This window comes from Pinus tabuliformis, chromosome J (genome assembly GCF_031772625.1).
Source record: "Pinus tabuliformis cultivar Carrire ecotype Pingquan chromosome J, CPIR1, whole genome shotgun sequence".
Taxonomy (NCBI): domain Eukaryota; kingdom Viridiplantae; phylum Streptophyta; class Pinopsida; order Pinales; family Pinaceae; genus Pinus; species Pinus tabuliformis.
In genome coordinates this window covers 1,018,086,814-1,018,111,364 of record NC_142295.1, presented here as the reverse complement: position 1 = coordinate 1,018,111,364, position 24,551 = coordinate 1,018,086,814, and the positions used below count along the sequence as shown (strand labels likewise).

General features: G+C 31.5%; 2 protein-coding genes and 1 long non-coding RNA gene across 3 annotated transcripts; 1 reads left to right on the top strand and 2 right to left on the bottom strand.

The window, feature by feature from the left end:
• Positions 1-5,016: 5,016 nt before the first annotated feature.
• LOC149230319 (uncharacterized) lies at positions 5,017-7,119 on the bottom strand. The gene is made up of 4 exons (XM_089381270.1): positions 7,046-7,119; positions 6,737-6,867; positions 5,437-5,518; positions 5,017-5,345 (listed from the first exon to the last, which is right to left on the bottom strand). The coding sequence occupies exons 1-4, from the start codon at positions 7,117-7,119 to the stop codon at positions 5,309-5,311; spliced, it is 324 nt and encodes a 107-aa protein (XP_089237396.1). The 3' UTR covers positions 5,017-5,308.
• A 9,788-nt stretch (positions 7,120-16,907) lies between these two features.
• LOC149230318 (uncharacterized) lies at positions 16,908-17,678 on the top strand. Its single transcript, XR_016247363.1, has 2 exons — positions 16,908-17,073; positions 17,455-17,678. It is a non-coding gene; the product is annotated as an uncharacterized LOC149230318 (long non-coding RNA).
• Positions 17,679-23,301: 5,623 nt separating this feature from the next.
• Positions 23,302-24,243, bottom strand: LOC149230317 (peroxidase 12-like). Its single transcript, XM_089381269.1, has 3 exons — positions 23,971-24,243; positions 23,701-23,892; positions 23,302-23,505 (listed from the first exon to the last, which is right to left on the bottom strand). The coding sequence occupies exons 1-3, from the start codon at positions 24,241-24,243 to the stop codon at positions 23,302-23,304; spliced, it is 669 nt and encodes a 222-aa protein (XP_089237395.1).
• Positions 24,244-24,551: the final 308 nt, after the last annotated feature.

Sequence of the window (24,551 nt, the reverse complement as noted above, 5' to 3'; positions counted from 1 at the left end):
GCGCTCGATGTGCATGTGAGTATTCCTTTGACCATGCTTAAGGAGTTGGAAAATGATAACTATAGAGTGTTGATGTTAATGATTTTCATAATGTCTCCTTGAACTCATTATTCTGAAATGGTCACATAGTAGTGTTATGATAGTTGTTGCATATAGCACCAAATGGTAGCTCTAGTGCATGTGTGACACTTAGGAGATTATACTTCTAATTGCATAAGTAGAGCAATTGCTTCCGGTAGGGGTGGTTTAGCTTGTTAGTTATGCATGTTGATCCAAGGATAAGATAAGTGTCTTGTTCACTTACTTGAAGAACACGTATGAATGTTTTACATGATTTCTTAGTAGAGAGAGTATTTGAATGCATGCAATAAAAGAATGGTTCCTTTATAGATTTTCTTGGTAAAGAAAATGTGTTAAGGCATGCAGTTAAAGATTGATTATCTTGTATGTTTTCTTGGTAAAGAAAATAGGTAGTTCCTATTAGAAAGACTCCACGTGAGTCTTGTGTGTGAAATGCTTGTCTCTGGTCTATAAAATCCTTGTTAAATATAGCCAAGTATCTTCTTGAGAAAGAGGATGAGGTATATAAATGTCCTGAGAACATAGCATGGAAGGTGGCCAAGTTTGCTTGAATTAAAATATGTATCTTTATTTGATAAAAGCTTCTTGAAATATATATATATATATATATATATATATATATATATATATATATATATAATATATATATATATATATATATATATATATATATGCTAATTGCATTATGATTCTAGTTAGTCTCTAAGTTCTAGTGAAATGATTATGCATTACATGCATGATAAAAGATAACTAAGGATGTGCTTCTAGGCACATAGATATTTATCCCTAATTTCTTGAGGAAAGAGTATATTACATATATACATAAATATAGTCTCATCCTAAGAGTATGCATACTTCATGTATGAAGATAAAGGATTTTATGAGAGTTCTTGAAAATGGAAATAGAGGTCCTTTCCTTTAAAGACACATTAGAATAGTGTTCATACAAGAACCAAAATCCTTACTTGTTTCATGAAAAGAACTATGTGCATTAAAGTAAAGTAATTGTGTTAGGAGAACACATGTTGCATATTGGTAGCTATTTTGACTTTGGAATTATGAGACTGTGCGTACTTAGAGACAGTGGTCATGATAGCTTCCTTGAAAATAATAATCTCTTGGAGAGATTGTCTTGTTGGAAGAGCTGTGTTGATTGCTTGATTTGATGCATAAAGGATAAGTAAACCTTGTTTTTGTATCTTGGTTTTTATGCCGAAAGATAGACCTCTTTAATAATTTCTTGAAAGGGAATCTTGAGAAAACCTCACATCGGAAGATAGAGAAATGAGGATTAAAATGACTTTCTTTAAGAAAGAGGTATGTGGTTTGTCGTATGAAATGATGGTAGTCTTATAGTGAAGGGAATAAGTGTTGCATACATTAAAGAAGGGCTTATATGATAAGCAATAGTATGCACAAAGATTAGTCATTGTGACATAAGAGATATGTTCTTGTATGTTAGAGAAATTATGTTTAATTACACTAACGATGCATGACTAAAGCTAGCCATAATAAACGTAAGATAATACTCCAGTAATGACGATTTGGAGTAAGACCACAGACTATGGCAAAATTGGAAATGTTTAGATTATTAACTCAACTGTTGTTGACATTTATACATTAATGAGTATTTGCATATGCTTTTATACATGACAATATTGTATGCATGAACATTCTTGGAAATGGAATACGTGTTAACTGATGCATATTTATAACTAACGTTGCTGATGGGATTAAGTAGTGGTAGCTTAATGGCAACAAGAAAACTCATCACATAAATTGCTGCAATGTGAAATGCAATTATAAATGAGAAGAATGATGTTATATGATATGCATGAATTATGTTATTTGGAAAATTTGCATGCATACAACGTGTATGATGGATATGTTTCCCATCAATCTTGATGTTGTGGACCCATGTTGGGGGTTAAGTGTAAATGCATGGTATACATGCATGTTTGTTGTGCTAATGATAATGTTCATATGGTTCATTGTGTAAATTACTTTGAGAAAGAGTAATAAAAGAGAAATTTAACATGCCAGACAGTTGCGGATAGTTGGGTTGATGACAGTTACCTGCCCGGAGGGGTTGATGGTACTTGTCTGCCCGGATTGTGAAAGGCTTGAATGCCTTGGGTTGATGACAGTTACCTGCCCGGAGGGGTTGATGGTACTTGTCTGCCCGGATTGTGAAAGGCTGGAATGCCTTGGGTTGATGGCAGCTACCTGCCCGGAGGGGTTGATGGTACTTGTCTGCCCAGATTTACTCTCCCTGGAATTCTTGAGCTGGTTGGCCAGTGGAATTCCATGTTAGACCTGGTAAGGTCTCTATCAAAGAAACTGTCTGGATGTGAAAATGACTCGGTTTGGTTGTGAGAACCAGTTTCCATCGATTGGAAATTCTTTAGTCCATTGTGGACTCATGGCTAAAGGAATTAACTAATCAGCCATATGTTATGTTAAAAATGAATTTTACATATAGTTATATGTTATGCACATTTAATAAGAAATGAGCTTAGTGCTCAATAAAGAATAAATGGAAATTTTAATTCCTTTATTGTGTTATTAATGTTGTGAACATCTTAGTGGGAGCTAAGACAATTCTTGCTTGATGCAGTGATTGACTGTTTTGATGATTAGCGAGCTAGGTGCTCTTTTGGTGCTTCTTGAAGTACTTTACGGATGTCTTTAGTGAGAATTCGTTCAGTATGCACGTGAGCAGTGATTTATCATTTGATGATTAGTGTTAGTGCTCTTTAAGTACTTGTAAAAGTACTGTGATTTAGAAAGCATCTAACATTGCACAATTGATTGCTAGTCAAAAGTGTCTCATTTGACTCAAAATATAGTGACTAATGTGGTTGAATTTGTTAGTCATATATTGCAGGAACTACTTACCATGGAAGGTTGAAGAATTGTCCAACCTCTATTAAAAGGCTTACATGAAAGTATTCATGATTTTCAAGCATAAGATGGTAAGTTATGGTAAGTTGACACAGAGAATTGTTTATTATGAATGAATAAGGGCCAGGTGGTGGCGATTAGAAGTTGCATATTTTTGCAATTACGCATGATTATGACTATTGATGCTTATAACTAATGATATTTTTTATGACTATATCATTACTATTTTGTTTGTCGTCTTTTCTTGGAATGAAGTCGTTGATTTCAAAGAGAAAGGATCACATTTTGTGTGGATTAGATGGTAATACCACGAGTAAAATATCAAGTTCTGACGAAAGATGAACACCGAGGACGGTGTTCTTGTTAAGGGGGGGAGTATGTAATATACCTATTGTGATTAACCCCACGTAAAGTAATTTTAAATTAACAGTCAGTTAATCAAACCTGCGTAAAAGTAATTTTAAATTACATATCAGTTACAACTAATTCTTGGCATTGGTTAAATGGATCAGTGAGCACCCTAACAGGGGGAAGGGAAGGTGGATGGAGAATGCGGTGCTGTGGGGACAGACAGAAGAGATTTTCCTGTGGGAAAGACTGGAAGAAAAGAAAGAACAGACATCTGGTTAAGTCTGGTAAGGACCAGATAACCAGGCACAATAGTGCACAGATCTTGTTGAGGGCTGTAGGCCTGCAAGATGGCTCGGGGGAGATCTCCATTGTATGAAGGAAAGGAATCTCACGGATGGGAGGAAGAGCAGACTCGAAGCAGGTGACTTGCTCGAGTACCTATTGACTATGGTGAACCAGGTATGGATTCAAACCAGAGACCTTTTTAGTTAAAGAGTAGTTACAGAAAATACAGTAGTTAACCAGAACTGTGCTACATCTCTTAAGAGACTGTCATAGTGTTGACACACTGTTAAAGAGAAAGTTACATTCAGGACTGAGTATTAGACAATATCTCAGTATTTATATACTGTCATGAGCAGGACTAAATTCAGAATAGAATGTTAGTCAATGATATAGTGACTGTATGAATGCCTATGTGTAGGACTCAGTAAGAACACTAGTCGACTATAAGATTTAAGACTAAATCTGCTATGGAAATGTTACACTGTTAACAGTAGTAAAATGAAATCCTGTTGGCGGAAAGAGTTTTAGGCCTTAAAAACAGTCACAGAACAGAGGAATGGTTCTGAAGAAAAAAAAAACGCATAATCAACAGACTTGTAAGACGTACGGAGATATGTCCATAAAAGAAAGCTTAACGAGACAATTTATTAGTCAAACTTTACATAGACTCTACAGTTAACAAATGAGTCGGAAACCTCAGTGCCGTGGAGAAAAACACTATAATATGGCGGACTCAAACCCTCTGTGCTGGAAAACAGGAAACCCTTAGTAAAGTATAGGGTAACTGTAAAAGTATTGGATTCAGCGGACGAGTCTAAATATAAACCAGCGGACAGATCTAGATATGAAACTATTATGCAGGCTATCTGTAGGTACGTATATCATATACAAAGATCTCAGTGTTACAATGCATAATAGTCGTAAACACAGGATGCATAAACCAGACTCTATGAGTTACAATAAGGAAATAAACCGAACTCAGAACAAGAACCTGTGTATGTCAAATTATAACTTCTGAAACTCTAATGAGTAAGTGCTTCCGCATTCATAAGAACAGCGCTGCACCGTGAAGTCATTTAATCTTGTAAAGGTTGTATTAAGGCAACGAATCACATGAACATTGACATTAAAAGGCACAAGACCATCATATAGTCGAATAAACTTGATGAGCCAGCCGTCGTTGAGGACGAGTGACTATTATACAAGATATTAAAGAAGGGTTTGGAATACCCATTAAGCGAAATGTGTCTGTATCTAAACATGCACGGCAAGCAAAATTGCTAAGCATACAAACTTGGAATTTTATCAACCGTTAACTATAAATCATAGCTGAGGACAACGACAAAGTATAATGTCCAGATATGATAAACATAAATATTGACAGTATCATAGCCCTGAAAAGTAAACCGCATAGCTGCATGAATATTAACTACAATCTCAAATAAATAGGGTCTGGAGTGGCAGCCCGAACAACATTACTGTTACAATCAAATTTAAATATCGCACAGTAGAATCTGTGGATTTAAGTCTGAATAGGGCTCAAAAGCTATACATTAAAAACCCTGAAAGACTAATCTGTTCTGAAGCTCCGCCGAGTACAAACACTCACCAGGCCGGAGATGTTATCAACCAAACATTAAAATAGAGAAACGTAATTGAGAGGGTTTCCGTTGGGGAGAGTTCCTCATCAAAGATAGCCCAGAAAACCCAAGTGAAATGGCGGGCTGCATGGGAAGGAAACAACATAAATAACCATACCAAACGCGCAGGCTTGTTTATAAGCATGAGAATCTGCGGTAGGGGACAAGAGCCTACCTTTGCCGTTGAAGAGAGCTGAGTAGCAAAGGGGAGTCACCTCCAGTCCATCGAAGCCGCAGTCGCATAAACCACCTGCACCCTGACACAGAAGAAGGATTAACCTCAAAGCACTTTGTTGCAGCATAAACCGTAATCAAACAATCAATATATAGAGAGGCCCTGGAAATTGAGAAAAGGCCGAACAATCTTAATAGGGATGATGGCTGGAAGATTAGCAGTTGCTGGGTCCCAGCCTTGTCTTCCTAGCCTCCTCTTTCCCCTTTGGTTAGGTCTTAGGGTTTCTATCTTCCCTCTCCTCAATTTATGTTCTTGGCGGGTGTGTCTTGGATTGCAGGAGGAGTAATTTGGTTTTAGTAGTTTCGGGCCAATTATGGCTTTTATCCTATCCGAGGGGGTTGTTTAAATTTTGATCAGATTCCTTGCTTTGTTTTTTAACCTAGTTATTTCCTTTAACTGAATTCATATGTATTTAATTAAAATAAACCTTTTAAACCTTGTAAGTAAATAATTTTAGTAATAAATATTGATTGTTTAATGGATATAAATTACTAGGTTAGATTAACATGTACTTTAATTATGGTATTTACTTAACTAGAATACTATTTATAAGATAAAAATTATTAAGTAAATATAGAAGTTTTAAATTTAGAGGAGATCTAGTTCACCTTTGGACCCTGAATTTTAATAATTATTACACAGTTACCTATTGTAACTATATTATAAGAATATTTGTAATTTAATACTATTTATTATATCTAAATAATAATAAATTTAGGTTATTTGAAGATTTAATTTATTAATGACCTTTATATTTAATTTACCTTATTTATTAATGACCAATAATTCTAGTTCACCTTTGGACCCCTTGGGTTTAAATAGTTATTATTAAATTAATACACACTTACCGATTGTAACTAATTTCTAGGAATAATAGTAATTTAATACGATTTAATTATATTTAAATAATTTGGGGATAATATTAAATATAGGTTATTTAATAAATATGATGATATAATGACCATTTTATTTATTACTCAATTAACTAATAATAATTAATTATATGCTTCTATTAATTGAAATCAAGGGTTTGACTTTGATCCTCAGGTCAAAATTAGCCGTTGCAATATAGCCGTTGGAGTCTCTGCACACTCTATTTAATCAAGCTTAGCCTGATCAGTTCTTCAACTTGTCCTGACGATGAACCACACTGGTTGGTTCGAAACGCGTCGACAAAAGATTGATTATGTGATTTTGCCGAAGATATCCAGACAATATAACTGGTATCAAATGTGATTACCTGTGGAAGTTGTGTCTGGTGTGTTCGGACTCTCAGAGGAGTTGCAGGTTGAAACTGCAGATACGGGCCTCGAGCCTGTATGGAAACTCCTAGCAGTGCGGAATGAAATGGGTAACAAGTGAACGCCAAGGCTTCACTGGGAGTTTAAGTATCCACCCAAAACCTCGCGAACCATCCTGACCCTCCATCTGTTAGCCTGAATCGTGACCGTCCATACACGGCGGGAAAACGAGTTGATAAGGCCGAGGACACCGGGTTCAAGGTGTCACATGGTCTGGTGAACGGACCTTGCCACCTGTGTCAATTTGCATTAAGTCTCGGTAGGAGCTGGCACCAGAAGTGACTGTAGTCGGACCGTCAGAACCTGCGCCATTCAATGCCATAGTACCCTGGGGTGGGTAAGGGTTAGTGCGGTGAAAAGACCATGGGTCATAACCTTATACCACTCAACGTAAACTTGGTAACCCGTGTAATAAGTTGTAGGGTCTTTCAATAAAGTTACAGTTGTGTAATAATGTTAAATGCAAGGTGGGATGGCTGTCTATTTGATAGACAAGCAACCACGTTCTATGAACCATTGCTAATATGGTTATGTTATTGTATGTAGGATATTTGTATATATATATATATATATATATATATAAATTTACTATGACATTTATGTTATGAGATTAAGGTCGTGACATGAGAACAATCTATATATATATATATATATATATATATATATATATATATATATATTATTAAAGAAAAATATAACTCTTATTTTATGTTATAATATAATATTATATTATACTATATTATAAATCATATTCTAAAATAATTATCTATCTATGTAATTAAAAATATTATCTATTTAAATATAATTAAATTACAAATAATTATAATAATATTTTACATATTTTTATTGTAATATTATAATTTATTGAATTATAATTTACCATGTTCATTTCTTTACTTTCAAATTTATTTATTTTACCCTAATATAATGATTCAATATATGTTTAGTTGACATCTAATATTTAATACAAAAGTATAAACAAACAAATATTTTAATGAACCATATGTTTAGTTGACATCTATTAATATGAAAATGTATTAGTAACATACAAATATTGCAATGAATCGTAAATAAAATATTTTAACATCCATATTAAATAACAAAATTTTAAATCAAATTTATATAGAGATATAAAGTAATTGGAAATAAATAAATAAATTACTTTTTAATGGGAAGAAATATGTGATTTTTTCACTAAATATTGAGTTGAGAGATGACATGTAAAAATAATATTGTTGATATTACATAAAGTCTAATTCATTATATATGTACTTGACAACTAATATTTAATACAAATATATATTAATAACATAAGAATATTTTAATGAACGATATTTTAATTGACATCTAACATTTAATACAAAAATATATTAATAAAATAAAAATATTTTAATGAACCATAAATAGAATATTTCAACATCCATACTAAATAACATAATTTTATATCTCAAATATAACTATCATTCATATTTTTATAAATCAAATTATAACTCTCATTTATATATTAATCTTACTTTTTAATTTGACTAATTCTAAAAGTAACGATTATGAAATATATATATGTATTATTATATATATTTTTAATATTATTTATATGGTTCTCATATATATAATATATAATATTTAGTAAATAAAAATACAATTCTTAGTTTATATTATAATATTATATTATAAATCATATTCTAAAATAATTATCTATCTATGAAATTAAAAATATTATCTATCTAAATATAATTAAATTACAATTAATTATATTAATATTTTACATATTTTTCTTGTAATAAGATAATTTATTTTGGTAATATAACTCTATTTTATATATATATATATATATATATATATATATATATATATATATATGTGGATTTATAATATTCTATAATAAACATATTTCAAAATAAATAGTTATTTATATAATTAAAATCATTGCGTGCATAATATAATTAAATTATAATTAATTTTGTAATATTTTGTATTTTTTTTAATATTATAATTTTTTTTCCTTATTATAACTCTTGCACTAGTATTATATTTAATTCTTGCAATTCCAACCTTATCTCTATTTATACTTTCAACTTCCTAATTTTAGTCCCCATCTCATCTTATTAGTGCTTTATTTCTTTATTTTCAGATTTTATTTTTTACCCTAATATAATAAAACAATGTATGTTTAATTGCAATCTAATTTTTAATACAAAAATATATTAATAATATAAAAATATTTTAATGAACCATATGCTTAGTTGACATCTAATATTTAATAAAAAAAAATATTAGTAATATAAAAAGTTGACATCTAATATTTAATAAAAAAAAATATTAGTAATATAAAAATATTTTAATGAACCATAAATAAAATATTTCAACAGCGATATTAAATAACATAATTATATATTTTAAATATAACTATCATTTATCTTTTCATAAATCAAATTATAACTCTTATTTACACATTAATTTTAATTTTTTTGATTTGAATAATTCTAAGAGTATATATATATATATATATATCATATTCTAAAATAATTGTCTTTCTATATAATTAAAAATATTATCTATCTAAATATAAATATAATTAAATTAAAATTAATTATAATAATATTTTACATATTTTGATTGTTTTATATATATATATAAAATTACTGCGTACATAAATATAATTAAATTATAATTAATTTTGTAATATTTTGTATATTTTTATTTTAATATTATAATATTTTCTGTATTATAATTCTTGCACTAGCATTATATTTAATTCCTATAATTTTAGCCTGATCTTTATTTATGCTTTCAACTCTCAAGTTTTCTTCACCATCTTCATTTCTTTACTTTCAAATTTATTTATTTTACCCTAATATAATAATTCAATGTAGGTTTAGTTGAATCTAATATTTAATACAAAAATATATTAATAAACAAAACAATATTCTAATGAACCACATCTTCATTTCTTTACTTTCAAATTTATTTATTTTACCCTAATATAATAATTCAATGTAGGTTTAGTTGAATCTAATATTTAATACAAAAATATATTAATAAACAAAACAATATTCTAATGAACCACATGCTTAGTTGACATTTAATATTTAATACGAAAATATATTATTAACATAAAAATATTATAATGAACCATAAATAAAACATTTCAACATCCATATTAAATAACATAATTTTATATTTCAAATACAACTATCATTTATATTTTAATCTTACTTTTTAATTAGAAATAATTTTAAGAGTAATAATTATATATATATATATATATATATATATATATATATATATATATATATATATATATATATAAATTGTATTATTTTTTAAATATTATTTATATTGTTCTCATATATATAATTAACTCTTAGCTTATATTAATTATTATATTATATTATATTATAAGTCACATTCTAAAATAATCTTATATCCATGTAATTAAAAATATTATCTATCTAAATATAATTAAATTACATAATTATAATAATATTTTACATATTTTTATTGTAATATTATAATTTATTTGGTTATACATATATATATATATATATCTGTGTGTGTTGGATTTATAATATTTTATAATCAATCATATTTCAAAATAAACAGTTATCTAATTTAAATATAATTAATTTTGTAATATTTTGTATATTTTTATTTTAATATTATAATATTTTCCCTACTATAACTCTTGCACTAGTATTATATTTAATTTTTGCTAACTCCAACCCTATCTCTATTTATGCTTACAAGTCCCTAGTTTTCTTCACCATCTTCATTTCTCTACTTTGAAATTTATTTATTTTACCCTAATATAATAATTCAATGTATGTTTAGTTGACAATTAATATTTAAATCAAAAATATATTAATAGACAAAATAATATTTTAATGAACCATATGTTAAGTTGACATCCATTATTTAATACAAAAATATATGAATAACATAAAAATATTATAATCAACTATAAATAAAATATTTCAACATTCATATTAAATAACATAATTTTATATTTCAATTATAACTATCATTTATATTTCAATCTTACTTTTTAATTTTGAATAATTCTAAGAGTAATGATTATAAAATATATATGTATTATTGTATTATTTTTTAATATTATATATATATATATATATATATATATATATATATATGGTAGTATTCTGGAAAAAAAATTAAGCATATGACTTGAAAGTGAAGGTAAGCGGGCTAAAGGCCAAGCAGGTTTCAGAAGGCATCACTCAACAACAGACCACCTTGTTACGCTTAGGATCATTGCGGAGGAATGTCGTAATGATAAATCCAATTTATTTTGCTGCTTTGTAGACTTTAGAAAGGCTTTCGATACGGTTCCTAGATACAACCTTTGGAATAGGTTAGAAGAGCTAAAGGTTCCTCTTGAATTGAGAGCTGCTGCTATAAGGCTATACGAGAATGTCATTGCCAAGCTAAAGAACAATGAGGGGTGGTCAAAAGATATTAAGTGTAACATCGGAGTTAAACAAGGTTGCCCCCTCTCCCCTACCCTATTTGGCATTTACATCGATAAGCTCGAAGGTTATTTAGAAGAAGCAGGATGTGGTGGCACAATCTTAGCTGGGATAGTTGTTATCCTTCTTCTCTATGCTGACGATATTGTTCTTTTGGCAAGGTGCCCTTCTGATCTTGATAAGCAACTCAAGCTTCTTAAGGATTTCTGCTCTACCATGGGTATGACTGTTAACACTGACAAAACAAAAGTTATGATTATCAAATCGAAGAAGGACACTTGCGCTAATTTTATGTATGACAATAATAACTTGGAGGAAGTATATTCTTACAAGTACCTAGGAATTGATATCCATCACAAGCTCAACTGGAACCATAGCATTGAGAAAAGGATCAATGGGGGATGGAAAGCTTATTTTGGTCTTGAAAATAATTGTAAAACAACAAACCTCGTAATGTGGGATAAAAAGAAGTTCCTCTTTCAAACTTTAGTCACTCCTGTTATCTTATATGGCTGTGAAGTTTGGGGCTGCAGCATCTCCAGAGAATCATGGAGAAAGATTGAGCAAATCCAGAAGCGTTTTATAACTTATAACCTGAAAATTAAAAGTAATACACCCTATCCTATTCTCCTTATAGAAGCAGGTCTTTCTCCTATTGAGAGCCTTGCTATGCTCAGGTTTCTGTTATACAAGCACAAGCTCAATAACATAGACAATCATAGACTTCCTAAGCTAGCTTTAAATTCCAGCCAAAACCACCTAAGGCTTAACCGAGGATGGCATAAGGACACAAGGGTCTGGTTAAACTATTGGGAGATCAATGAGAATGATGCTTTGCAAAACATAAATAACATTAAAGATATTGTTACTTCTAAGTTCAAAGAAAAATTGTGGTGTGAGAAAGATTTAGCGTCTAAAAGAAAATTAAGTTATTATAAGAAGGTCATCAACCCCACCCTTGAAGATATAAAGTATCTCTCTATTTTAACTAGCTCAAAGAAGAAAATTATTATAGCAAAGATTAGAACAAATTCTCATGAGCTCCATAGTGAAACTGGCCGTTGGGCAGTTCCTAAAATGCCATGGATGGAAAGGATCTGCCATATTTGTGAGAATAGGAGCATCGAGGATGAAAACCACTTCCTCTTAGAGTGCCCTGCATACAACCACATTAGATCTCAATTTCACAACCTTTGTTACAATACTGACCTTCCTAGCCTTTTACAATGCCAAAATTATAGTGAACTCGGGAGACTTCTCTCCAAGCTTTTTGAGCATAGCAATAAAATCTTAAATCAAAATAAATAATTTGTCTTTTTAGGTCCGATAGATCATTATTTGGTCTCAGCGGACGTTAATCATCATCATCATCATAAATAAATAAATATAATATTTAGTAAATAAAAATATAACTCTTAGTTTATATTATAATATTATATTATATTACATTATATTATAAATCATATTCTAAAATAATTATCTATCTTTGTAATTAAAAATATTATAATTAAATATAATTAAATTACACTTAATTATAATAATATTTTGTAATATTATAATTTATTTTGGTTATATATATATATATATATATATATAAAATAAACAATTATTTATGTAATTAAAATTACTTCCTACATAAATATACTTAAATTGTAATTAATTTTGTAATATTTTGTATATTTTTATTTTAATATTATAATATTTTCCATATTATAACTCTTGTATAAATTTTAATTTATACTCTCATATAATATTTTTATATTATATTATATTATAAATCATATTCCAAAAAAATTATCTATTCATATAATTAAAAATATTATTTATCTAAATATAATTAAATTACAATTAACTATAATAAAATTTTACATATTTTTCTATTAATATTATTATTTATTTTAAAAACATAACTATATATAACTCCATAATTATAACATTTTATAATAAATCATATTTCAAAATAAACCATTATTTATGTAATTAAAATTATTATTTAAATAAATATAATTAATTTTATAATATTTTATATTTTAATATTATATTTTTTAATTTGAGTAATTCTAAAAATAATGATTTTTAAAATATATAAGTATTATTGTATTATGATTTTTAAAATAATAATATAAATATTGTTGAAATATAACTCTCTCATAAATCATATTTCAAAATAAACCATTATTTATGTAATTAAAATTATTATTTAAATAAATATAATTAATTTTATAATATTTTATATTTTAATATTATATTTTTTAATTTGAGTAATTCTAAAAATAATGATTTTTAAAATATATAAGTATTATTGTATTATGATTTTTAAAATAATAATATAAATATTGTTGAAATATAACTCTCATATATATAGAGATAGATAGATAGGTAATATAACTTTTAATTCATACTCTAATATAGTATTTTTATATTATATTATAAATCATATTTTAAAATAATTATCTATTCATATAATTAAAAATATTATTTATTTAGATATAATTAAATTATAATTAATTATAATAAACTTTTACATATTTTTCTATTTTTCTATTGATCATAGGCTTTTACTTATAACTCTCAATTTTGCCATGGATAGAGATCCCATAGAAAATAATTTTTATAGCCAAAAGAACTTAATATTTGATAGAAATAAAACGATCTCTTTCTAAATGAATTAAAAACTAATTTGCTTCCTTTATATATTATAGACAACATAGAAGACCTCTATCATAATTTTACTACAACCCTCTCATATTCTATTAACAAGTTCTCAATTGAAGTTTCAAATAATAAAAGAAATAGAAAAACCAACCCATGGTATGACAAAGATTGTAAAAGTGCGAGGAGAGTAATTAAGGACGCTGTTGACGAATCTCTTAAAATGGACAAGAAAAAATATACAAAGCCCTAACTAAAAGGAAAAAGAGGTAGTACATTTGTCAAAGACAAGAGAATCTCTTACACCTCTCTAAGATAGCTCTTAAGAAATTTTGGAGGTAGATTCTGACTAGGAAAACTAAAGATAACAATAAAATTGCTTTACACGATTGGAATTCCTATCTTAAAAAGCTTTATGAATCTCCAAATGTCATGGATAACTTGGAAACCCTGCTCACAATAAAAGAAGTTTTCTCTTTAGAAGACATTGAGTTTGGGATTAATCGCCTAGCTAATGGGAAAGCTAAGGACATTGAAGGTTACCAGGCAGAAATCTTAAAAATTGGAGGTTCTGTTCTCATCCCCCACATCCACAAGCTTTTCAATCAAGCAGTGAAGCAAGGGTTCCCTAAACCTTGGACTGAGAGCCTCATTATCCCTATTTTTAAAAGTGGGGATACAAATAACCCCTCTAATTATCAGACAATTATGATCAGCCCTCTCTTAGCCAAGTTATCTGGTAGTATTTTGGAAAAGAAGTTGAGCATATGGCTTGAAAGTGAAGGTAAGCGAGCTAAAGGCCAAGTTCAGAAGGCATCACTCAACAACAGACCACCTCGTTATGCTTAGGATCATTGTGGAGGAATGTCATAATGATAAATCCAATCTCTTTTGTTGCTTTGTGGACTTTAGAAAGGCTTTCGATACGATTCCTAGAAACAACCTTTGGAATAGATTAGAAGAGCTAAAGGTTCCTTTCGAGTTGAGAGTTGTCGTTATAAGATTATACAAGAATGTAATTGCCAAGATAAAGAGAAATGAGGGGTGTTCGAAAGATATTAAGTGTAATATAGGAGTTAAATGAGGTTGCCTCGTCTCCCCTACCCTATTTGGCATTTACATTGACAATCTTGAAGGCTATTTAGAGGAAGCAGGATGTGCTGGCACGATCTTAGCTGGGATAGTCGTCATCCTTCTTCTCTATGTTGACGATATTGTTCTTCTTGCAAGGTGCCCATCTAATCTTGATAAGCAACTCATGCTTCTTAAAGATTTCTGCTCTACCATGGGTATGACTGTTAACACTAACAAAACAAAAGTTATGATTATCAAATCCAGGAAGGACACTTACGCTAATTTTATGTATGACAATAATAACTTGGAGGAAGTGTATTCTTACAAGTACCTATGAATTGATATTCATCACACGTTCAACTCGAACTATAGCATTGAGAAAAGGATTAATGGGGGGTGGAAAGCTTATTTTGGTCTTGAAAATAATTGTAAAATGGCAAACCTCGTAATGTGGGATAAAAAGAAGCTCCTCTTTGAAACTTTAGTCACTCCTGTTATTTTATATGGATGTGAGGTTTGGGGTTCCAACATCTCTAGAGAATCCTGGAGAAAGATTGAGCAAATCCATAAGTTTTTTATAACATATAACCTGAAAATTAAAAATAATACACCCTATCCTATTCTCCTTATAGAAGTAGGTCTTTCCCCTATCGAGAGCCTAGCTCTAATTAGGCTTCTGTTGTACAAGCACAAACTCAATAACATAGGAGATCATAGACTTCCTAAGCTAGCTTTAAATTCTAGCCAAAACCACCTAAGGCTCAAATGAGGGTGGTATAAAGACATGAGGGCCTGGTTAAACTATTGGGAGATCAACGAGAATGATGCATTGCAAAACATTAATAACCTGAAAGATATTGTTACTTCTAAGTTCAAAGAAAAAATGTGGTGTGAGAAAGATTTAGCAGCTAAAAGAAAATTAAGTTATTATAAGAAGGTCATCAACCCCATCCTAGAAGATCAAAAGTATCTCTCTATTTTAACTAGCTCAAAGAAGAAAATTAATATACCAAATATTAGAATGAATTCTCATGAGCTCCATAGTGAAACAAGTCGTTGGGCAGTTCCTAAAACACCATGGATGGAAAGGATCTGTCATCTATGTGAGAATAGGAACATCGAGGATGAAAAGCACTTCCTCTTAGAGTGCCCCGCGTACAACCATATTAGATCTCAGTTTCATAATCTTTGTCACAATACTGACATTCCTAGCCTTTTACAATGTCAAAATTATAGTGAGCTCAAGAGGCTTCTCTCCAAACTTTTTGAGCATAGAAATAAAATCTTAAATCAAACTAAATAATTTGTTTATTTAGGTCTGATATACCAAAGTTTGGTAAGTCAACCATCATCATCATCATCACCACCACCACCACTATATATAACTCCATAATTAAAACATTTTATAATAAATCATATTCCAAAAATAAACAATTATTTATATAATTTAAATAAATATAATTAATTTTATGATATTTTATATATTTTTATTTTTTTAGGCTTCTCTCCAAACTTTTTGAGCATAGAAATAAAATCTTAAATCAAACTAAATAATTTGTTTCTTTAGGTCTGACATTCCAAAGTTTGGTAAGTTAATCACCACCACCACCACCACCACCACCACCATCATCATCATCATCATCATCATCATCATCACCACCATATATAACTCCACCACCATATATAACTCCATAATTAAAACATTTTATAATAAATCATATTTCAAAAATAAACAATTATTTATATAATTTAAATAAATATAATTAATTTTATGATATTTTATATATTTTTATTTTTTTAATATAACACTGCATTAATTCTTGCAAGTCAAACCCTATCTCTATTTATACTTTCCCCGGGTTGGTTCTCCTCACCATCTCATCTCATTGGTGCTTCATTTCTTTACTTGTGGATTTCTTCTTTTCTTTTTGGGTTGATACCGATATTAATGGCTGCTTCGAAGCTGGTATTAATGTTAGGCACTTGCATTTTCGCCCTTTTCCTGCTATCTGCTGTAACAAGCATACGCGATGATCCAGTAAAGTCGCAGGCAACGCCACCAGGTAAATTACCATTGGGGGCTCCTTTGTTTAGTTTGGAGTTGCTGGTTCATGGAGAAAATGTTGTATAATTTTAATGTTGGGAAAAAATCTTTATTGATATAAATAGATTCTAGGCTGGTGAAACGATATATCAACATTTGGATCGTTTGGTTTGGAGTTACTTGTTTACTAGAGTTACTTGTTTGTTTACTTGTTTTTTTAAGCTTCAGTTGTATGTAGGTAGAATATTCTCTATCTATATAGTCATGATGTAGATATCACAAGGTTTATGAGGACTATTTGTTGATTCGGCCTTCATAAGTATATACTGTTTTAGACAATTTTTCCTTGCTGAAAAAATTACAGTATAAAAAAATTAATAAAATTGTTGTGTATGTTTAGGGGTCACGTTGCAAGAGGATTACACCTGCCAATCGGACTGCGGCTGCGCCACCCTGCAATGTTGCGGCTATTACACCCCTCCCAACTACTGTGCCCTATGTTGCTAGCACTTTAATGTTGCTTATGTTTAAGTAAAGCTAATAAGACGTCAAATAATGTCAATTACTATTTATGTTTTCATTAAAGCTAATAAGACGTCAAATAATGTTGCAGGGATTTAGTTATGACCTGCTTTGGCCATTTTGATGACAGATATTTTGATGAAAGATTTAGTAAATGTTTAAGTATGGTATGGTTATAATTATTTTTGACCATTTTGATGATTGGTTTATTAAATGTTTTAATGTTTATTGGTATATTTTCTAAATAATTTTGAATATTTTATTATTTTTAATATGCTTTTGAGATTGAGATTAAACAATGTTATAAATTAAGAGATATATAATTCATAATTTAGGGCTGGTATATGCAATGTTGGAAGTATTGCATTTTCATAGGTGGTAGTGCATCACATGTTGTGTAACACTTATCACTTACAGTGAAATAATAATAAATATTTTTTTTTATGATGGCAAGGTTTATGGTGGACTTTACCTTATATCATATTTATTACCATGTATCGCATTTTTCAAGGTTTCTTACATAGAGGCTCCATGCATATCCATCTACGGTTCATGTTAATTCACCATTTATGATTCACGTGAAGAGACTTTGGGGTTGACACACATAATTAATTTGTTTATTTAGAATTTAGGAGTACTATACATATGTCGTACAAGCAAGGTTAATGCCTCTACATGTATTCGCCAAAGGGCTGGATATGCCTCCTCCGATTTGGAGTTGGCGATCCGACAGCTTGGAGCGGCTAGGGTTTAGCCTCGCTTCTCCCGAGTTCGACCGTCACATGATTCATTTGGTGAGGTTGAGTTCTTTTGTTGTTGTTCTAGTCTTCCGCTACCTTGCGAGGGTTTTGTGCCGCTTCACATGGTTCCATGGGGAGTTATAACGTGCCCACTTCATGAGGTACTCGTCGCACTTGATTTCTCACAGTTATTTTGTTTTGTGCTACTTGTTGATGTATTTTACTTCAGAATCTCACTCAACTTGGGGTTCTGATTGCTTGCCTAATTGAACAGGGTTTCCGTCGGCTTTCCCATCCTGTGGAGGGCAACCTAGACAGTTATTGACCTCGCAAAGGTGATCCACGAGTTTAGTTTTAGTCTTATTTGTTATTGCTAGTATTTAAACTCTATTATCTAACTTTGAATTCGTTTGGGTACAAGCAGACCGCCATTCACTGGAATCACCCACTCACACGTATTCTCTGGCATCTTTCTCTGTGTTTTAACCTTTATGCTTGATGGGGATCTTGTTTGGTTTTTCCCACTGCGATTTCTCAAACCGGTTTTGTACGTGGTGCAGGCATTACCTCATGTCGGCTTTGTGATTTTCATGATACTCACAGCTCATGGGTCCTCGTCAATATGAAATTTATGCTGGTAGTTGTCCTTGGAACATGCCTTGAGTTTTGGGCAGTGGCTAAGATACCGCTGGTCCATAACCTGGAATTTTAATGAAGGGTTTCTGGAAATCTTATTGTGAACTTGCTACAACCCATCCTTTACAGCATAGTCTGAACATTTCCACTAAGGTTAAGTTGCTTAGGTTTTCTGTTGGAGAATGTTAGAGTCAGACGTTTAGGCTTCTAAAGCCAGACTCGAACTATCAACTCGACTCTGTTTTGTGATTTGCAGTCATTATTTAATAGTATGAACAGCCTTCCGTTATATTTGTTCCAATTATGGAATCCAAATGCTAAATGGTTGAAACCTTTCATTTATAAGAACTTGTACATGATGGTAGAAGGTTTAATTTTCGTAATTGGAGAATGTTTGCATGCCGAAGTTTACTTCTTCCCTTTTGTCGATGTTTACCAAGGAAGATTCGAATGGGTTATTATAATGTATTATTTCCTATTACCATGTTACATTCTTCAAGAAATTGTTTGTTTGGAATAATTGGATATCACAACATTAAGTATTTCTTGTCAATGAACTATACTAAGCATATGAGTACTAGCATTTCTTATAATGAGCACTTGGTTAATAAATTATTCAAAGCATACAAATTACTAGTTCTTCTTACTGCAATGTCTATGATATCCTTTGTCTACTTTTCTTCAAATTTATCTAGTACTATCTTTTTACTTGGAATGCTATGCATATTCTAGTTACTTTCTTTGATCCTCTAATTGGATTGCAGTCAGTTCTATAGAATGTATAGATTACAGATAGTCTTATAGAATATGTAGAATACATTCATATCTATAGAATTTAACTCTATTTACAGAACCAATATTCCATTTTTTATTTACATCTCTTAAGTGTAGTTTTGGATCACTTATCTGTTCACAGATTTGTAAGCATGTAACTTCTATTCCTGCTTGGAAGGTCTCACCACTCAGTCGTGAGTCTCGAAATTACGTTCACACTCTCCCCCAAGCACTTCCTCATCCACACAGCGAATTGATTCCACCACAGTCAGGTACCTTGGGCTTTAGGACTCACAGTCCAACATCAAATCTTGTACCTTTCCAACCGTATTTGAGTCTTTCCCAATGGCTTATTTCATCCAACACAAGGATATTTAGGTAACCTTTTCTATTGCCTTGACTCTCCCCCCTCATATTTGTCTCTCCTACTCCTCTTGAGGGAGCAGATGGGTAATTGTTTCTTTAATTTAATTGTTTCTGGAGGTTAACAATTCTTTCTTTCAGTTCTTGTTAAAATACTTTAACTCCTAATTATTCATTAATTAGGTAACAAAATATATCCTAGCCTCTCAGCCTCACTAGATTAAAAAGCTAATACAGTAAAAATCTAAAGTAATAAGTAAAACTTAGTAACCACAATAATTGTCTATGTCTTTTGGGGTGTTACATTCCCCCCCCCCCCCCCATGTGAGGAACACCGTCCCTGGTGTTCTTTCTGATTTAAGAAAATAATGTCGGATAAGATTTTCGCATAAATTCCTCTTCTTCCCAGGTGGCCTCTTCCAGGCCAAAGTGCTTCCCTTGCACTTTAACCTTGGTGATGGCTCACTTTAGCAAGGTGGTTTCTCTTCGATCGAGAATACAAAGAGGTTCTACCATAAACTCTCCTTCCGGTTCGACCTGCACATATACAATTGTCATCAAAACTTTCCCAAAGCAGTTAATTTAGAATTCATGTATTCTAATAACTTATTACCTGTATATTTTCTCAGTTAATTATATCTTGAGGGTTGTAAACATATTTTTTAGCAAGGAAACATGGAAAACATTGTGGACCCGGATATGGCTTGGTAATGCAAGCTTGTATGCTATAGGTCCAATCTGTTCTAAGACTTGAAAAGGTCCACAGTATCGGGGTGCTAACTTAGCACAACCCCTCCATTGTAAGGAGCTTTTTTGGGGCTTTATCCTTAGCTATACATGATCCCCCAATTGGAACTCTTTGTATGTTCTATTTTTATCTGCATACATTGTCTATCTATTCTAGGCAGCTCTTAGATTCTGATGAACCTTTTTAACTGTCTCCTCCATTTCTGCTAGCATGTCAGGGCCTAAGGCTATTTTATTGACTGGACTATTCCAATCTATGGGCACCCTGCACCTTCTTCCATACAACACCTCAAAGGGACTCATGCCCAGTGATTCATGATGCCCTTTATTATAAGAAAATTCCACTAGGTGGAGGTAATCTTCCCACTTCTCTGGTTGTTGCATCATAGACATTCGTAACATGTCCTCTACAACTTGATTCACTCATTTTGTTTGACCATCGATCTGAGGATGGTAGGCGGTACTAAACTGAATTTGGGTACCCAACCTGGAAAAGAGTGTTTTCCAAAATGTGGATGTAAATTTTACATCCCTATCAGAAAGTACCACTTTGGGTATTTCATGCAGATGGAAATTCTCCTTCATAAATATGTCTGCAATTTCCACGATTTTGTAAGTGGACTTCGTAGGTATAAAATGAGCAGTTTTTCTTAGCTTATCGACCACCACCATAATTGAGTCATGCTACTTCTTAGTGCGAGGTAAACCAGTGATGAAATCTAGAGAAATTGTCTCCCATTTCCACTCCAGAATGTGCAAAGGTTGCAGTAGCCCAGCATGATGCTGATGCTCTACCTTCACCAACTGACACTCCAAACATTTGGATAGGTACTCGGTGACATCTTTCTTTAATCTCGGCCAGAAATAACCTTTATTGATGGCAGAAAATAGCTTCTGGTATCCTAGGTGGGCAGCATATGGTTTCCTATGAAATTCGTCCATTATCAATTGTTTGATGGAATTTTTATTAGGAACATATACTCGGTTTTTAAAGATGAGTATATCTTATCTAAATTTATTTCATAATTTGATGTTTCCCCCTTCAATTGAGCTTCTGTTGCTTGCTACCAAAGGAAAGCATACTCTCGGTCCTTAAGGGAAGCTTCCTTAATAATTTTTTCAGGAATATTTGATCGCACCTCGCTAAATTGAATTTCATAAATACATTGTAATTTTCTGCTTAATGTGTCAGCCACTTGATTTTATTTTCCTTTAAGATGTTTCATTTCAAAATCGAATTCACTCAAAAATGTTGTCCCTCTGGCCTGCCGAGCATTTAAACTAGATTGGTTAAAGAAATTGGTAAGGTTGTTTTGATCTATTAATAACCAAAATTTCTTCCCCAATAGGTAGTGTCGCCACATTTTAAGTGCATGCACTACTGCTGTCAATTCAAGATCGTAAGTGGAATATGCCTATGTAGAGCGCCCAGTTCATCCTCCTGTCGATGGATTGTTTCTTTGAGTGTCTGGAGCTCTTCCAAGAGAAATGTGACAATATTCATTTATTGATGTATTTTCCATTGCAAATCCATATTTTCGATGTGGAGAACATCAAAGTATTGAGGGCAATCTTTACAGATGTTGTTACCACCACCTGTAGTTTGAGTTCCTTTTTGTGGCGCCATTAAGCATGAACGGGGGAGTGGAGACCAAAATGAACCAAAATTCAGGATAAACAGTGGACAGAGGGTTCTAGAGACTAAGAAAAACATTAAGAAGGGGTTGAATAGCCAACGAACAAATCCATCCAACTTCCCCCCTTAATTTAGTCTCAGGATCTAGGGAATCACATGTTGGAGCTATCCAAGTTTTAATTACTGGAAAACCAAAAACAAGTAAAAATGGAGAAAATATTCCTAAAAATAGGTAAATATCCGCATTAAGATACCACCGAAATATCGGTAAAAATTGTTGGTGTTTGTAACCTTTGAACAAATTATCATGTAGTGATTGGGTAAAAGAGTTCAGAGTTGGAAATAAAGATTTAACATTTTTTTTTGGATTGCAAGTTTGAAATTCTAGTCATAATGTAACACGATTTTGGAAGATTTGACATTTTTTTAAAATTTTTTAGGAAAAATAAAATGCAGTAACTAAAACATAAAATATCTATTTTTAAATATTATTATATAATTTAAAAATGATTTAAAATAAAAATTGTGATTTTTTTGTTATTTAAAATAATTTTTATACAAAAACAAATTAAACTTTTACAAAACACAGAGATTAAAATTATAATTCTTAAAAAAAAAAAATCAGTTTGCCTATATATCAAACTCTGCTTTAAAAAAACCACCCCCAAAAAAGCAACCATGTCAACACTATATGATGAACCCTATTCAAACATAAAACCCTAATATAGAAGTGGGCAAACCTGTCAACACTATATGATAAACCCTATTCAAACATAAAACCCTAATATAGAAGTGGGCAAACCTGTCAATACTATATGATAAACCCTATTCAAACATAAAACCCTAACATAGAAGTGGGCAAACCTGAGAGAGCAACCAGATCTACGACATCCAATCCCCTGGAATTGAAGTTTTGGAGTAGCAGAGAAACGTTCCAAGTGGGTTGAGGCATGCTGTTAGCAATGTCTTCTGCTGTGTCCAATGTTCTGCCGTCTCTGCGACCGTTTGGGATGGGAAAATATGGGTTCTTAGCCTTCAGTTATGGAGCAACAATTTCATCAGAGAAATGTATGCTTTTATCTATCTTTTTTCAAAGAAGTAACTCTGTAGATTTCTCCTCTTCCCTACTTTCAATTCAGAAATTAAGATCTGTACCGGAAGGGAAGGACTCTATAGAAATCGATTCCTGGCTCCATGAACACAAAGTTAATGAAAATAACAAGTCTACTTGCTGCAAGAACAGCATCTCTAGAGCAACAATATCTGCACAGGAAACAACTTGAGGGCATACTGCTTCCAAATTTGTTTTAATGTCATCGATTATAGCGAAAGCCTCTGGACTCAGAGATTGATCTGGTGCTGCAGCTAAATCCCAGGGACCACCTGTAGAGCCTCTCAGCAATACTGATCCATAACATCCCTGTAATAATACATAGATTAATAGAGTTCTGATCAGAACCCGGGATGAAGTTATGGTATAGTAGCTCACAGTGCATACCTTTATAAAATAATCATGGTGGAATAATCGTAGCAATCCTGCGGCCTTGGAGATGTTCTGTTCCATGAAATAATTAATCCGAGATCTTACTATCTCCTCTGCCTGTGGGCAGGTGTCATCATAGAAGGTGTAGTCCATTCCCTGCTTTGGCGTTGGCAGTGATCTGTCACGGCTCCAGATATTCCAGGGATCGATCTCTGCATGAATCCCCATGGCCGAATGCAGCCCGATTATGGCAATGAGGAAGAGGGAGAGAGGATGGTTTGAAGCCATTTCCGATCTTGATTTTGCTCAGCCTGCATTGCAATTTGAAGGGTAAACAGCCAAATCATTGGGCAGAGGACCTTTAAAGAATATCAATGGACTTTGGTCATTGACTTGACCATTTCGTACGTGGAATACTTGAACTCTGTGTGTAGTGCTGCACATTGTAAAAACATAAGATTCCAGAGAATGATATGTATTTTAATATGGCAGTAGTATACCTCGCTTTTAAATTTAGTTGGAAAATTTTAAATTTGTTTGGAAAATTATGGGAATTTTCTTAAATTTTTATCAAATTTAGGAATTCTTGTAAGATT

Excerpts from the sequence above, each read along its gene's own strand:
- LOC149230319 (XM_089381270.1), bottom strand. The coding sequence starts at position 7,119 with ATGGCATTGAATGGCGCAGGTTCTGACGGTCCGACTACAGTCACTTCT. Across the intron at positions 6,868-7,045 it reads AGCTCCTACCGAGACTTAAT|CCTTGGCGTTCACTTGTTAC; the intron begins GCAAATTGACAC and ends CTCCCAGTGAAG. Across the intron at positions 5,519-6,736 it reads ACCAGACACAACTTCCACAG|GGTGCAGGTGGTTTATGCGA; the intron begins GTAATCACATTT and ends CTTCTGTGTCAG.
- LOC149230317 (XM_089381269.1), bottom strand. The coding sequence starts at position 24,243 with ATGGCTTCAAACCATCCTCTCTCCCTCTTCCTCATTGCCATAATCGGG. Across the intron at positions 23,893-23,970 it reads ACCATGATTATTTTATAAAG|GGATGTTATGGATCAGTATT; the intron begins GTATGCACTGTG and ends GTATTATTACAG. Across the intron at positions 23,506-23,700 it reads AGATGCTGTTCTTGCAGCAA|GCTAAGAACCCATATTTTCC; the intron begins GTAGACTTGTTA and ends CCATAACTGAAG.